The following is a 14384-nucleotide window of genomic DNA, read 5'->3' as shown; positions in this document are numbered from 1 at the left end:
TTCACAGCTTCCACGGTGTATAGCTCCAGCTGATTTGTTATTTTATTGGCCCAGAAATTAGCTGCTCAGCTATACCTCTATACATAAAAAGCAATGCATGAAGCTGACTGGATTTAGAGGTTAGAGCAAAAGGAAAGCTTTCCAGTGTTCTTATTGTAATTCTCTCCACCAGCAGCAGGGGGTTCTAAAGCTACAAGTGCACACATGTACAGCACAAGTGCAAGTACACAAAACGCAAGTACACAAAGCTCCTTTTCAGTTGCCATTTAAAAGGACTGCCATGACATGCACTCAGACGGCTTGAAAGTCAAGTTATAGCACAATAAAGACACAAAATTCAGCTCATAATAATTAATGGGCGTAATTACTGTCTTTTTATCTTTGTAATTAGCTCTAATGAGCACTTAGTTCCAGTGTTATCATGTTAGCATCATTCACATCACTAGCTAAAAGACAGGCCGATTGGAGTTCAGAGTGCAGGGGTTTTTTTGTAATTAAACCCGAAGCATATGTACATGATTTGTTATGTTATACCATTTTATACCATTATACCATTGTTATAAATATTGAACGTTTTATGCAGATTGTGTTACGTACCTGTCTAGGAGCAAAGTCGATAATTCAGTGCTTCTCCTCCCTATTCTGGTATTAATGCCCCCTCTTTTGTTTCATTATATATATTTTTTCATAGTGATTTGTTTGCTCGCAGGAGAATGATAAGGCTGTGCTGCCGTTTGCTGATTTCAGACTGAGATAATGGTAGAGTGGATGGAGAATGTATAAAATGACTGAAAGTGGTTCATGAAAATGCAAACAAGCCTTCTGGGCCGTGGAATAGTTTTCCAAATGAGTTCTTATAGTTTCATATTAGTTGGCACTGAAGCCACGGTTTAAACCATTATTTTTTATCGTGTTTAACATATTTTTTCTGATTATTAGTACAAGAACGCAAATAAATAAAAAAACACTATAGGAGGTTTAACTGCATTGCATCTAATTATAATTTGAAAGTGCTCTGCATCAGCAGTGTTTACCAAGCGATATCTTTGGTCGAGCAGCTGTAGTCGTATATACATTGAATCATATGTTAATATGCATTTATTTATGCCCACTCAGCATTCCTGCATTCACCTGCACACACACACACACACACACACACACACACACACACACACACACACACACACACACACACACACACACACTGAGTCATTGAGTCCACCTCTCCATAGCCCTTCCTCCTCTATAAACACATATAAACACATTAGAGCTGCCTAGAAAAGTCCCTGAAGGGCAACCATACTTAATTTGTAATTCTTAATTCACTTCCTCTGCTCCTAAGATGTTGCTAAAGTATAATAGTGGATGGGAGTAAGCTTTGTGGTGCTTTTTTTTTCACCCCTCGGGCTATCAGCCACCACAGCGCTTCCTAGAGCATCGCCACTTTCACATCACACATTAGTAAAATGGACCATAGCGCTCGCCTGTAATTAACGAGTTGATTATTCAAATGAAACGCTGTAGATGGTCCCCTCAAGCATACTGATACCAAAACACGCATTCGCTCTGAAAAGAAGAATAGTCTGCTCCCTGACGCACAGACTTTCACGAAGGTTAATTGTAATGGAGTAATTCCATATCAGGGAACTATCAGCAGCTCTCTCGAGACGTGCGCCGTCCCACAGATCTCCCGAGGCCTTCGCTGCTTATTCTATTATTGTTTTTTATTACACTCTTCATAAATGGAAAACATTATCAATATTGTACCTCGCAAGTTGCCCTGTTGACGAGGGAAGGCGAATAATTCAATTGCTCAAAGAAGCTTATGAATTCGACCCATGTGAAAAGGAAAATAAATGAAAAGCATGGGGACATAGGAGAAGCAGAGTGTTGGAGTATAAAAGCAAAGCATGGAGTCACATAGAAACCTGTGGTTATGTGAGCAGCAGGGGGCCATGCACTCCCACTGTGCCCAGGCTTTCACCCTGCTATTAAAGCTTTGTCAGAAATCACAGCCGGTGCAGAGAGGTTGCTAGACGTAATCGAAGCTTCGGAGCACAACCTGCAACCTGCAAGATTAGCTACTCATCAGAGACCCATTCAATAAACGGAAATCACTATCTAATAACACCTGTTGTCTAAGAGCAGCAGGGAATGAGATTTACCACAGCTCCTAAAGAGGAGACAGAGACAGATATGTACAATTAAGTGAAAAACCATGCATCTTTTACAGATGCAAAAAACATCTTTAATTCAAAAAAGGCAAAATCTTTAATGTCAAAGCTGGTAGATTCACAGAGACATTTGCAGTTTCGATGCACATTATCGTCATGATCACACAAAATGCATTGCATGTACAGGGGGCATGGAGGAGATACAAATCCAGCTGTTTCAACAGTGCCCCCTACTGGTACTCTGAACACAGGAAATATCAAGCTGAAGGCCATCATGACGTGAAGGAAATGTCATTCATGCGACCTTGTGGCTATAAATTCACAGATTAGAACATATTCTAATGAAGTAAAATGTGGCGCTGTCAATTTATCATAATTTCAAGAGTCATCATTCACTTGAAAGAGACATCATCCAGCAAAATACAGCTTTAAGACAGAAACTAGAAAACAACAGACTGTGAGTTGAGTTAGATTCAGAAAAGAACATTGCATTAAATCGGAAATCAAAACTGTGAATTTTTAAAATTATTATTATGATTTACTTGTACACTCACTGGCCACTTTGATAGAAAACTATGTATACATACTTATTCGTGCAATTATGCAATCAGCCAATTATGTGGCAGCAGAGCAATGCATAAAATCGTGCAGATATAGGTCAAGAGCTTCAGATAATGTTAACATGAAATATCAGAATGGGGAAACAATGTGATCTCAGTGACGATCACGACCTGGTCGTGCGTTTAGAAGTGCCACTGGAGTTTTACACATGAAAGTCTATAGAGTTTAGTTTGGTGCAAAAGAAAAAAATATATATACAGGAAACAGCAGTTTGGCAGTTGGAAACACGTTGACTGATGAAAATATACTTAAATAGTTGCAAGTGGTAGCTCAGTGGTTAAAATATTAGACTTTGTGGTCGTGAGTTTAAATCCCAGCAACACTAAGCTGACACTTGAGCAAGGCTCTTAACTCTTTGTAAGTCAATATAAGGGCATCTGCCAAATGCTGTGAAGGTAAATGTATTCTGTGCAACAGTGGTGAGCAGAAAAGCATTACAGATTTCACAACACAATAATCCTTAAAGCTAATAACAGATGTTCACTCCATGTATTGGAATCTGAGGATGCAGTGAGCACTAAAACTGCAATATTGAAGATCTTGAAGTCTTAAAGTAGCCAGAAAGTGGTAGATGAGTCACAATATTCACAGTGGGAAGCATGCACCATGTCATCAACTTCAAACAGCTTTGGGACATGTCGGTGATTCATGACTGGGTCATGTGACAGCCTCCAAAGCTTTACAGGCACTGCATGCTTCTGTAAAAATAAAAGATGTTGGAAAAAAAAGGAATTTTTCAAAAGAAAAAAAAACTTTCCTCTTGTCTGTAATGTAATCAGCAAAGAAAATGGCTTCACTGTGTTGCACTGAAAAGTAATAGAGAGCTATCTCACCCAAGATTTTTCATTTAATACATGACCAAATTGAACAAATAAAAGAAACGACAAAAGACTTCTCTGACTTCTGTTAACTGCATTAACCTTAGAGATCCGGTAAAAAAAAATGAAGATGTGAACATTAGACATTAAACGTCTTGGCTGATAGATTTAATTTGGTCTAAATTGAATGCAGATAATGCAAAAGTGGCATCAATGGCATGAACATTTTTTGAATATACTAAGCTTTATTTAGCATTCGTATTGGAAATTACAGTAAACCACATGATTGACTATTTAACCTGTTTTTTAACAGCCTTGCTTCGTTGGCAGAAAACGTGATTTAATTGTAAGCATTTATTTCTACAAGCAAACTGCGAGTAGAATTAGAAAAAAAATCTGGTTTAAATGCATGCAAACACAGCCTGAACAATACTCTGTGGCTAATATTGATCCATTTTTACTACATCCATGCTAATGTTAAAACAATGATCCGTGATGTAAAACCGTAAAACCACGGCCTTTATCATCATCACTGTTTGCAAATTATTGTGACTACAATAATGTACCATAAATATCGATTTGTTTGTCTTTAGAGCAGGCTGAATTCAGAGAAAGTGTCCTCTGCTGTTAAAAAAAGAACACTAAACCACTGGTGACAATCTTTTCCCTACCTTATCAAAGATGGTCATCAAACACCTCCTTGTCTAGATTCTCTGGAGTCTCTTCTTTGATGACTGAGTGGAGAGAGAAGGCGTCTGAGGGACCAGTGTGTGTAGTACTGAAGTATATTATCACGGAAGCAGGTGTACACTGTGCATTATTAATGATATGTATAATTCTAGAGAGTGGTGCCTTTTCTACATATTAGCATATGTTTGTGTGTTTGTGTATGTGTGGCTTACCTGAACACTTAGGTTTAGTTTTAGAATGTGGTCTAGTAGAAGGAGGCAAGCTGAAAGAGCGGCTAATGCGGGGAATATTGCTGTCACAGCTGACACTTTTAGTCCGTTTACGACACTCTACAGCTATTTGAGCACAGCAGTCCTTATGACAGCTAACACCGCACACTAACAGTGTAGGAGAGACAAACACAGGCATGTTTGTTTGTGTGTTTTTTTTCCTCATTTATTCTGTCTTAATTGAGTTCATTATTCTGGCTTGTTTTCATTAACAACAACATTCATACCTTTGCATTTGTATCTTTGCTTGTAGAATCCCCACATCTAAAGAAACAGGATGTTTTTTATACATGACTTAATGGTATAACAGAGTGATTGAGATAGAAACAGAAAAAAATAGAAAGATGGCATTGATGTACACACATGATAAAAAACAGAGGTCTGGGTGCCTTTTATACAGGAAGTGAAAGATGAGGAAGTGGTAAATGTCCACACCCTACTGCATCTCTCAACTTTAACAGCATTGAACAACAACAAACCGCCCACATTGCCACACTTTATATATATTTTAATATATATTAATAAAAATGGTTCTGTGGTTCTGTCCATCACAGACACAGTATAAGTGCTTTAAAATGAATTGTTAAAAAAGATCTTAGCTAAGCATGGAATAAACCCAATTTGGCAAAAACACAGTTAACCTGGCAACCCAGTATTTAACTGTTCACTGCTCCTCCTCCAGGCATGGCAGAGCATGATTTCTGCCCCACTGGGCCTCTATTTATGTTTGTTGCAGTTCTCATTTCGACCACTAGGTCAAACAATAATTCGTCTATGACAGTAAACGTGCTACGCAATCGAACATCATTTTGCTTTAACAGTAATCCGCTTTAAAACATTTTCTAATGATGAAGTTCGTGGCAGATATGTACAGTCAATGCCTGAGTTAGAAAGACCTTCACTAATGTCAGGCATATCAGTCTCATAGTCAATAAAAAGAAAGAAAAAAATGGCCCAATCAACCTATTTGAGGTACATTTGAAGTGGAAATGAGTTACATTTGTTCTTTGTTCAACTTATTCTTGTTCTCAACTCTCTTATCCCATTTAAATAATCATATTTAAAATGTGTGTGCATACTCACAATGCCTGAGCAGTGCTGGCAGACTGTAGGCTTGAAGCAGTTCATGGTGGTGAATGTGTGCACAAAACCCATCTTGCAGTTCATCATAGAGCTGGCCTTGGCGAAATACTCAATCATCTCCTTTCGGCTAATTCTGCCATCCCTTTAGGTGTAAGACATAAAGACAAAAAAAAAGTGAGACTATACTGTGTAGTACATGCATCAAAATGTAATGGGTAAAAAAAAAAAAAATTTGATTTGACTCACTGGTTTTGGTCGAGGTCATCAAACTTGCTGAGGTAAGGAAAGTTGTTTCTGATGCTTTCAAACTCCTTTTGAGTGATGTAGTCATCCCCATCCGTGTCAAAGTTTTTAAATACAGACTGAAACAAATATATATGACAGTGGCTCATAATGTGCTGGCTCATTCAAAAAGAAATCATAAATAAGAGAAAAAAAAGTTAGTTGAGTGAATAACCTGCCTCCACCATCTTTTCTATGTGTTTGTTGATGATCGCACGGTCAGCCTTGGGTTTGATTGAAGATGCCCACTGCTCTATTAAAGGAGATTGTGGCTTTGAGCTGGATGCCTAACAAGCCAAAATAAATGGAGAAGTCGTTATTGCAAAATATGCATGGCACTGATGGATTTGTACAAATGACTCCTGTCGGAGGTCTAAAAAGAATAATTACAGTGTAGTTGTCCAATTTCCCAGCTGCAAGCCCAAGTAAGTGGGTTATGCAATCAAAATCGGTACATTAATCTGTCAAAACCATGTCATAAATAGTAGTAATTTGAGGCAAGTTGCTGTCACAAGGTTCTGATCGGTGCTTTATGGAGAACCAATACCGGCACAAAAAACTCACCGATAATTTCAGACTACGTGGTTCTCTCTGCAGCGAAAGCTGATAGATCTCTTCCTCAGAGTGGTACTGGTCTAAAGACACCTGAGCTCATTAAAAGAGAAAGGATTTCATGTTAATAGACAAACATACTTTAAATTCAATGAACAAATCTGATTCAGTTATTGGAAAAGTACTTTATTTTCTGGCTTTGCATGGGAAATGCATTTCTGATCCTTGGACAATAATCAGTCAATAATCCCCCTTTAACTTGTCTAATTTTCATGTTATCTTACAGTAGAAACTTTCTACTATCATAGATGCTCTGCCTGCACTTTGCCTTTGATTGTAGAAATGCCTTAGATTTTATTTTAATTATTTGCTTTATAACAAGACATTAAGGGCAGTGGAGAATTGTAAAACTAACCCAACTTGAAGTAGAAACCATGAACCTTGCAACCCTGTGATTATCTGTTCTAACCGCTGCTCCTTTTTTATGTTGAAAAAAATGTTTATAGACCAAGAATGACACAGCATGATTCCTGCCCCGATTAGACCTCTGTTTGGGCTTGTTGCAATTCCCAATGATGACAGCTCAATTGATGATCCTCCTTCTTAAGACTGTGCTTGGCCACATTTTTAGCCCTGGACTCACAATGAGCAGGTTGAGGAGATCTGGGCTGGCATCAATTTTGGGTGGCGTGGCCTGGATCACTGCCAGCTCCTGCAGGATGGTGTAAAGCTGCTGTGTCTTGGTGAGGTTGACTTGGGTTTTCTCTGGGTCAGCCCAGTCAGGAAGGGCCACGTGTACAGCAATCAAGTCTTTCAGGTGCACCCCCAGAATAGGGAAACGGAAGCCGGTGCACTCTGAAAAGCGTTGTCGATAGCGACTATAGTTCCCGCTGGACGTGATCAACTCCACAAGCCCCTCAAACACCTGATAAAGCATAATGGAAACTGTCAGAGGCAATGTGGAAATGTTAAATAGTCAGTGTGACAAATGACTCAAAAAAATGAGGAGATAAGGATAGACTCTCTGAATGGCAATGTCATGGGAAATGCTGAATTTGCTGAAATTTCATATTGGAAGTCAATATAAAATATACCTTCAATATGGTTATTCATACATTTGCCATTATCACTATATACAAAATACAGACAAATTCAGAAAACCTATGTTTAATGGTTTCATTTTGATTTGAAAACAGGCAGACTTTACCTTTCGAGCATCATTACTAATAAGAGCCTGAGTGTCTTTTAGTCTGGAGATGGAACTGTTACTCAACCCTCCGATTACTGCCATCAGAGTGTTAAAGTTCTGCAGCTCTAGCAACCTCTGAAAATAAAGAAACATGCATTATTAATGGGTTTGTATTCTCAGAAGATGTCTATCTCAGTTATGTCTTGGTCTAACCTGGGCCACTTTGAAGAAGTCACAGATGACATTGGCTCTCTGCTGGGCTGTAGGTTTACTGAGCACCATCATTTGGATCCACTGTGACACACTGTTGAAGAGGGTGATGAAGCGTTCCAGGATGGGGTTATCTACAGTGCACCCTTGCATCACAAAGCTGTGGTAGTCCTGGAACTGTGGAGATACAAGTATAAATTCAGCTTTAATTCTTTAGTGATTTTGGCAATAGATATTTTTACATAGAAGTTTCACAAAAGTCCAAATGTAGATTCACATTCCTAATGAGCAAACTATTAGTGACTATGGAAAATAAAAAATCTTGATAAACAAAGGGGAAGAAACCTTGAAAGGAACCAGATGCATAACAAAACCTGTTATCTTCTGGTTGACACCAGAGAGCATAAATTAAGCATAAATTATAAATAAATTTATACTATAACATCTATAAAGCTTAAATGCTTTAGTCTCCACAAAAATTACTATATACCTATATAGCTAGCTACCTAGCTAACTAGATAGAATGTCAGTGTCATCAGTAGTTAGCTAGTTAACCTTGAATACATAATCAGATATGTATTGTAAACCACATTAATTGATAAAATTGGCAATGGATTCCTACGACAGATTACTACAAGACTTTGCAGTTCATGTTTGTGCCTCACCAGGATCTTGCAAAAGGATTTGTACTCCATGAAGGTCAGGTGCTCGGCCAGGGTGGAGGAGTCCAAATGGTCAAACAGCAGAGAGGTCTTACTCTTCTTCTGAATACTCGAGGTCAGCTGTCGCTTCCACTCATACGATGGGCTGAAGAGATTAATAGATTACATGCAAACTCACATGCTCAGTCATAGGGTTATTACAAAGTTTGTCATGATCACATATACATGCCATGTGGTAGATCAAACTGGTTTGTAGTAGGTATCCCTAAATGTTTTAATTCATAATTCCGAATAATGGTTTCTGAACCCCAGGGGGTTCATGAAGGATAAAATGCCAACTAACCGTTATTAAAGAAATGTTCTAATACTTATTAGGCGGTTTGACTGGTTGCTAAGATTTAATGGATTCAATTTAGACATTAACTGACAAACAATTAGAGTTAAAAATAATGTCAACAGCTTGGAGTTGTTGGTTTTGCTGATGGAACGTCCTGAAATGAAAATGAGCTTCCATAAATAGCATTTCTTCAGGGACGATTTAGCACAACCAATCCAACTAAAATAAGAAAACAGTTTCTGGCTCAGTCCTGAACAGCAGTTATATGTGTGTGTGGAATTTCACATGTTCTTCTAATGTTCACAATGATTTCCTCAGGGTTTTCATTCCTTACCTCCAGTAAACATGCCGCAGGCAATTTGGCGATGCTAAATTACCCCTAGATGTGAATGTGTGCACATATTGGTCCCTCAGGATAAATTCTTTTGCCTTGCGTCCAGTGTTTCCAGGATAAACTGGACCTGCTACATCCCTGACCAGTATATACTTACTTGCTCAGTGTATGGTGATCATAAGGTTATAACTATCTCCCTGTGCTTGATGTGGCCCTATACATCATAAAAGTAAATGTCTTTAGTGTGCTGTTTGACTCACACACTGTCTATGTCTATGAGTAGACTTCGCCTCACATCACCGTTCTGCTCAAGCAGCTCTTTCAGACAACGGATCTGCTCAGCCAGCTCCGGGTTAAGGTCAAACTCGGCTGGGAACTCACTCATCCAGTACCTGAGGGGAGCCGAGACAGCGAGTAGGGAAGAATGAGAGAGAGGGAGAAAGAAAAGGAGAGAGAGTGGCGCTTAGCAAGGCATGAAATAGCCCTCCATGCTACATAAAAACAATGAGTGCTTTGGGCATTCTCAGCACAGCCATTTTCTCTGAGCTGCGATGCCATAAGGGTGCATCAAAGTGAGCAAGCTTTATTTACAGGTCAGCAAACAAATTCGATTCTTGATTTGATTCTCGACTTACTTGACAAGATGACAAATCTGAGAGCGGCAGCCAGTAGAACAATTTTGAGACCTGTTATGCTGTTACGGTAAATCTCCATTTTGTCAGTGTAATTCAATACAAGAAAAGGTGTGAAAAATGAACATGTGACAGTGCCGAGCATTTCTCACGCTGACAGCATCGGCGCATGACAAACTGCACGCCGTGAAAAAGACTTGACACCCAAGAGAGGTAAATTATGGCTTCCAGTCAGTTATGATGTTAGGAAAATGAAGTATGGGTTTCAGACTGCAAAGTAAGTACAGCTGCTCCGAATATAAGTTGTTTGTTACGTCTGATCGTCTTTATCACAATATTGTTCATTGTTCTACTGATGTCGCAGAATTCTGTAAATTACAAATAAGTACCTTGTTATTAATTTAAACTTTATGAATTTGTGTCCTGTGACTGTTGTATGGGCTTGATTAAAGCTAAATCACTAAATGTGTGGACAGAATTTTAAAATTTGTATTATACCACATCACTGAGACACTAGCAATCCAATTAAAAATACATGTTTACCAGATCAGAGGCATTTCTTTGTTAAATAACTACGCATATTTTTTATTGGGTTATTATTAAACTTAGACCATGTGGAGCATCTGACATACAAATAAAGGAGCTGTTACTATAAAAATGATACTGTATTGCATCTATATTAGTAGCCAGCACTATTGTCATGGCTGCTGTATGAAATTAATCAACATCAGAATAATAACCCAATTAAAAATGTTATTTAACAGTTAGTAGTTATTTAACAGAGAAATGCTTCTTATCTGGTAAAGCAACATGTATGACAAGCTGTAAATGTTTGACCTTTAGCTTCAAAAGGGGGGAAATTAAAGAGTGTGTAAGAACTGTTTTTTTTTTTTTAATTAGTGTGAAAATGTAAGTCATAACAGAACCAAATTGTTTCAGGAACACCCCACAACATTGAACACAACTATTATAAATATTCACTAATTAATAAAAAACATTTGAAAATGTTGGTGAAGTGTTGCTGGAAAATAATAAGTTTCATGGTTGCACTGTTTTGCATCAGACCACCGAATATTGCAGCTGCAATATGCAGAGGAAAACCCCTGTTTTTCCCAGAAACAAAAGCAGAAAAACCAAATTAGGTAGACTTTTTGCATCCAACCAATCAGAACAAGGTGGAGTTCCTGCTTTTTTGGTTAGCATTTATTAGTTATAGTTGGCTAGGAAACATGAATTTGTGTTTTGGGGTTGTGTGTGCTGTTTCAAAATCATAAAATGGTTAAAATCATTGACTGCACCTTTCATTTAGGTCATTTAAATGTAGGGTGATCATAAAACGTGACGTCTTTTGGTTATTTAAATGAATAGTTCACAATATACACCGATCAGACATAACATTATGACCGGTGGATGAATACAACTGATTATCTCTTCATCATGGCACATGTTAGTAGGTGGGATATATTAAGACAGCCAATGGAACATTTTTCTCCTTAAAGTTGATGTGTTAGAAGCAGGAAAAATGGGCAAGTGTTAAGATTTGAGTGAGTTTGACAAGGGGCCAAATTGTGATAACTAGAGGGCTGGGTCAGAACATCTCCAAAACAACAGCTCTTGTGGGCTGTTCTCGGTCTGCAGTGGTCAATATCTATCAAAAGTGCTCCAAAGAAGGAATACTGGTGAACCTGTGACAGGGTCATGTGCTGCCAAGGCTCACTGATGCAAGTGGGGAGCAAAGGCTGGCCCGTGTGGTCCAATCCAACAGACGAGCTCCTGTAGCTCATATTAGTAAAGAAATTAATGCTGTTAATGTTTAATGGGTCAGAACTGTTTTGGCAGCAAAAGGGGGACCAACATAATATAAGATGTTGGAAAGGATACTTCAGGAGGAGTTTCTTGGCGAAGTCGGTGGAAGAAATGTACCAGGGATGCATCATTAGGAACATCCTTACCTCCGAGGCATCTTTTAACACTCCTTCCTCATCTGTAAGATAGAAAGAGAAAGTGCTAAGAGTGAGACTAGGCTGCATAACTAAATCACGACTTGAAGTGGGTAACCTCATATCTTTCCCTGAATTAATGAGAAAGACAAAACAGAGCATTGACTGCTTTGCGAAAGAGAACTTCATTCACACTGACACAGAAAGTGAGGGAATCCCTCTAATCAGCACAGAGAAAGGTCCAGCCTGCATATGAGCTGCTTGATCAGTGAGCTTACACAAGAGCGAGTGGGACTACTGACCGAATGCTTTGATGCAGGCTTCAACCAGTTCTTCCACGCTGGCTGACTGATCCGATAAAATGCTCTCCATCTTCCTTTGCTTCTCTCGTTCTCTCTCTCACTCTCTTTCGATTTTCCACGCCTCTCTTTGATCCGTCTTTGTCACTCTGCAAATTCTGCATGGCAGAAGCACGTAAAGCAGTGCAAACACCGGAAAATAAAAAGGGGAGCTCAGAACAATTTGGTTATGAGCACCATCAGTAATTCTCATGCAACTATAAAAACTCCCACGCCCTCCACTTATTATGGTGATAGCTGGGGTTCAAACAGCACTGTATTATATAAACGGCTAATAATAAAAGACTTAATTACAGAAATATAATAATCTAAACACTACTAAACGTTGTTTAATACTAATACAATAAGTCATACTCACTTACTTTGAAGGTCTGCAGCAGAAAAATGATCCAGTAATCCTCTCAGAATTGTAAATGTACAAGAAGACACAATGTACTCCAAAGTGTGTTTAACTACAGAAAAACAAGAGCAGGGGTTCGCAGTGATCACACTGTTTCCGGCCTGGTTGTGAAACTTACAGTCCTTGCATTTCCTGTTGTTAACCGAATGGTTCCTTTCACACGTCACAACACCCTCCAAGCACGTTTAACATGCTCCCACATCAAATAACACGAGAATTGTTTTTAAAACACAGCCTAGAGCACAAATGAATTTAATTAAAAGTAAATCTCCACTCTTCTGGGAGGATGTTCCACCAGATTTTGAAGTGTGCTAGTGGAGATTTGTGTTTATTCACTCAAAATGGTGTTAGTAAATATAGGTGTAGGTGATGTAGGTGTGGACTCTACTTAATGTGAACAGACTGCTACACTGACTCAGGACTACGGTTTGCATTTGATCATTGCTTCACACCTCAACAACATGGAAGACTAATAAATAGACACCCAGATGAGGATGGGTTCCCTCGTGTGTCTGGTTCCTCTCAAGGTTTCTTCCTTATGCCATCTCAGGGAGTCTTGTCACAGTTTTCCACCAGCTTGCTCATTAGGAACAAACTTACACATATAAAGAACAATCTAATTCATTCTTTATTAGTGCATTATCTGTGTAAAGATACTTTGTCAAAAAGACAATGTCCACTGTTAAAAGCCCTATACAAATATACAAAAAGTTCAGGTAAAGGAAAAATGTAAAACTGCCACATCCTAAAACATCCTATTTACTTATGTACCTTTAACTTTGTGGAAATAGTTTAGTATAGAAGCACATATGGCTAGTAACATCAGGTGTCCCAATACTTTTGTCCATGTAGTGTAGATACAACCTTTGTTAGACACTTCAGCATGTCGCTTTGCTAAAACACTCGACTACTATTATCTGGTTGGATTGTGCTTGTGCACAGAGGCAGAAAAATACCTCACTAACTGTACTTAATTTATGTAATTAAGTATTAGATTGCCGATCTTGTCACCATCTACATGCTGGATATAATTTACATGCTCTCAGATTTGCATCCATTTTAAGTCAAATATATAGAAATAACTACCAGGAACCACTGCTTTTGCAAGGTTAAAATTTGATAATGTGCAGCACAGCCCAAATAAAATGTTTTGGTAATGCTGAAATAATCAAAGACTATTTGACAGCAAGTCAATTTCTAGAAATTGATGTGTTTAAATTTTTTAATCTTTAAACTGCTGATTAAGATAATCTGATAAGATAAGATAAGATAAGATAAGATAAGATAAGATAAGATAAGATAAGATAAGATAAGATAATGTATTCATCCCACAGTTGGGAAATTTCCATGTTACAGCAGCAAAGAGAAAAATTGTAATATGAAGCAGAAACACTGTACAAATATATAGAGAGCAGTATATAAATACAAAAGAGAAAAACAACAATAACATTAGTAGTAGTTACACTATCAAAAAAACAATTTGTACTAGGTAGTATTGCAGTTTTAATGGATGTTAGTGCACTTTGGCTATTGCACAAACATTTTAATTAGTGTTATTTATCAGTTTAATAAACAGTATTAACAGTGGTATTATGGTGACTGGTTCACTGGGAGCAGCTCTGATTGCAAAGTCTAATAACAGAAGGAAGAACAGACCTTTGGTATCCCTCCTTCAGACACCTAAGATGTAACAATCTGTCACTGAAGAAACTGTTTCAGAGATGCAACTGTTTTATACATACAGTTCTTCAGCAATTCCTTCTCCTTTCTCCTAAACTTCCACTGACAAAACACATTAGATCAGACATAATACACATAATATTGTTAATATG

General features: G+C 38.1%; 1 protein-coding gene across 3 annotated transcripts; it reads right to left on the bottom strand.

Moving 5' to 3' along the window:
* Positions 1-2247: 2247 nt before the first annotated feature.
* rasgrp2 (RAS guanyl releasing protein 2 (calcium and DAG-regulated)) lies at positions 2248-12654 on the bottom strand. 3 transcript variants are annotated; one of them, XM_046868315.1, is made up of 17 exons: positions 12511-12654; positions 12096-12250; positions 11735-11837; positions 9857-9907; positions 9482-9613; positions 8554-8695; positions 7892-8065; positions 7697-7813; positions 7133-7414; positions 6502-6582; positions 6117-6224; positions 5902-6017; positions 5656-5797; positions 4800-4836; positions 4516-4680; positions 4285-4368; positions 2248-3493 (listed from the first exon to the last, which is right to left on the bottom strand). In XM_046868315.1, the coding sequence occupies exons 2-16, from the start codon at positions 12163-12165 to the stop codon at positions 4289-4291; spliced, it is 1800 nt and encodes a 599-aa protein (XP_046724271.1). In that variant the 5' UTR covers positions 12166-12250; positions 12511-12654; the 3' UTR covers positions 2248-3493; positions 4285-4288. The 3 variants fall into 3 exon arrangements, with proteins under 3 accessions (XP_046724271.1, XP_046724273.1, XP_046724272.1); XM_046868317.1 differs by having other exon boundaries at positions 4285-4347; XM_046868316.1 differs by having other exon boundaries at positions 12515-12654.
* Between the last annotated feature and the right edge of the window lie 1730 nt (positions 12655-14384).

Source organism: Silurus meridionalis, chromosome 15 (genome assembly GCF_014805685.1).
Source record: "Silurus meridionalis isolate SWU-2019-XX chromosome 15, ASM1480568v1, whole genome shotgun sequence".
NCBI lineage: Eukaryota > Metazoa > Chordata > Actinopteri > Siluriformes > Siluridae > Silurus > Silurus meridionalis.
This window is presented reverse-complemented; position numbering and strand designations above follow the sequence as displayed.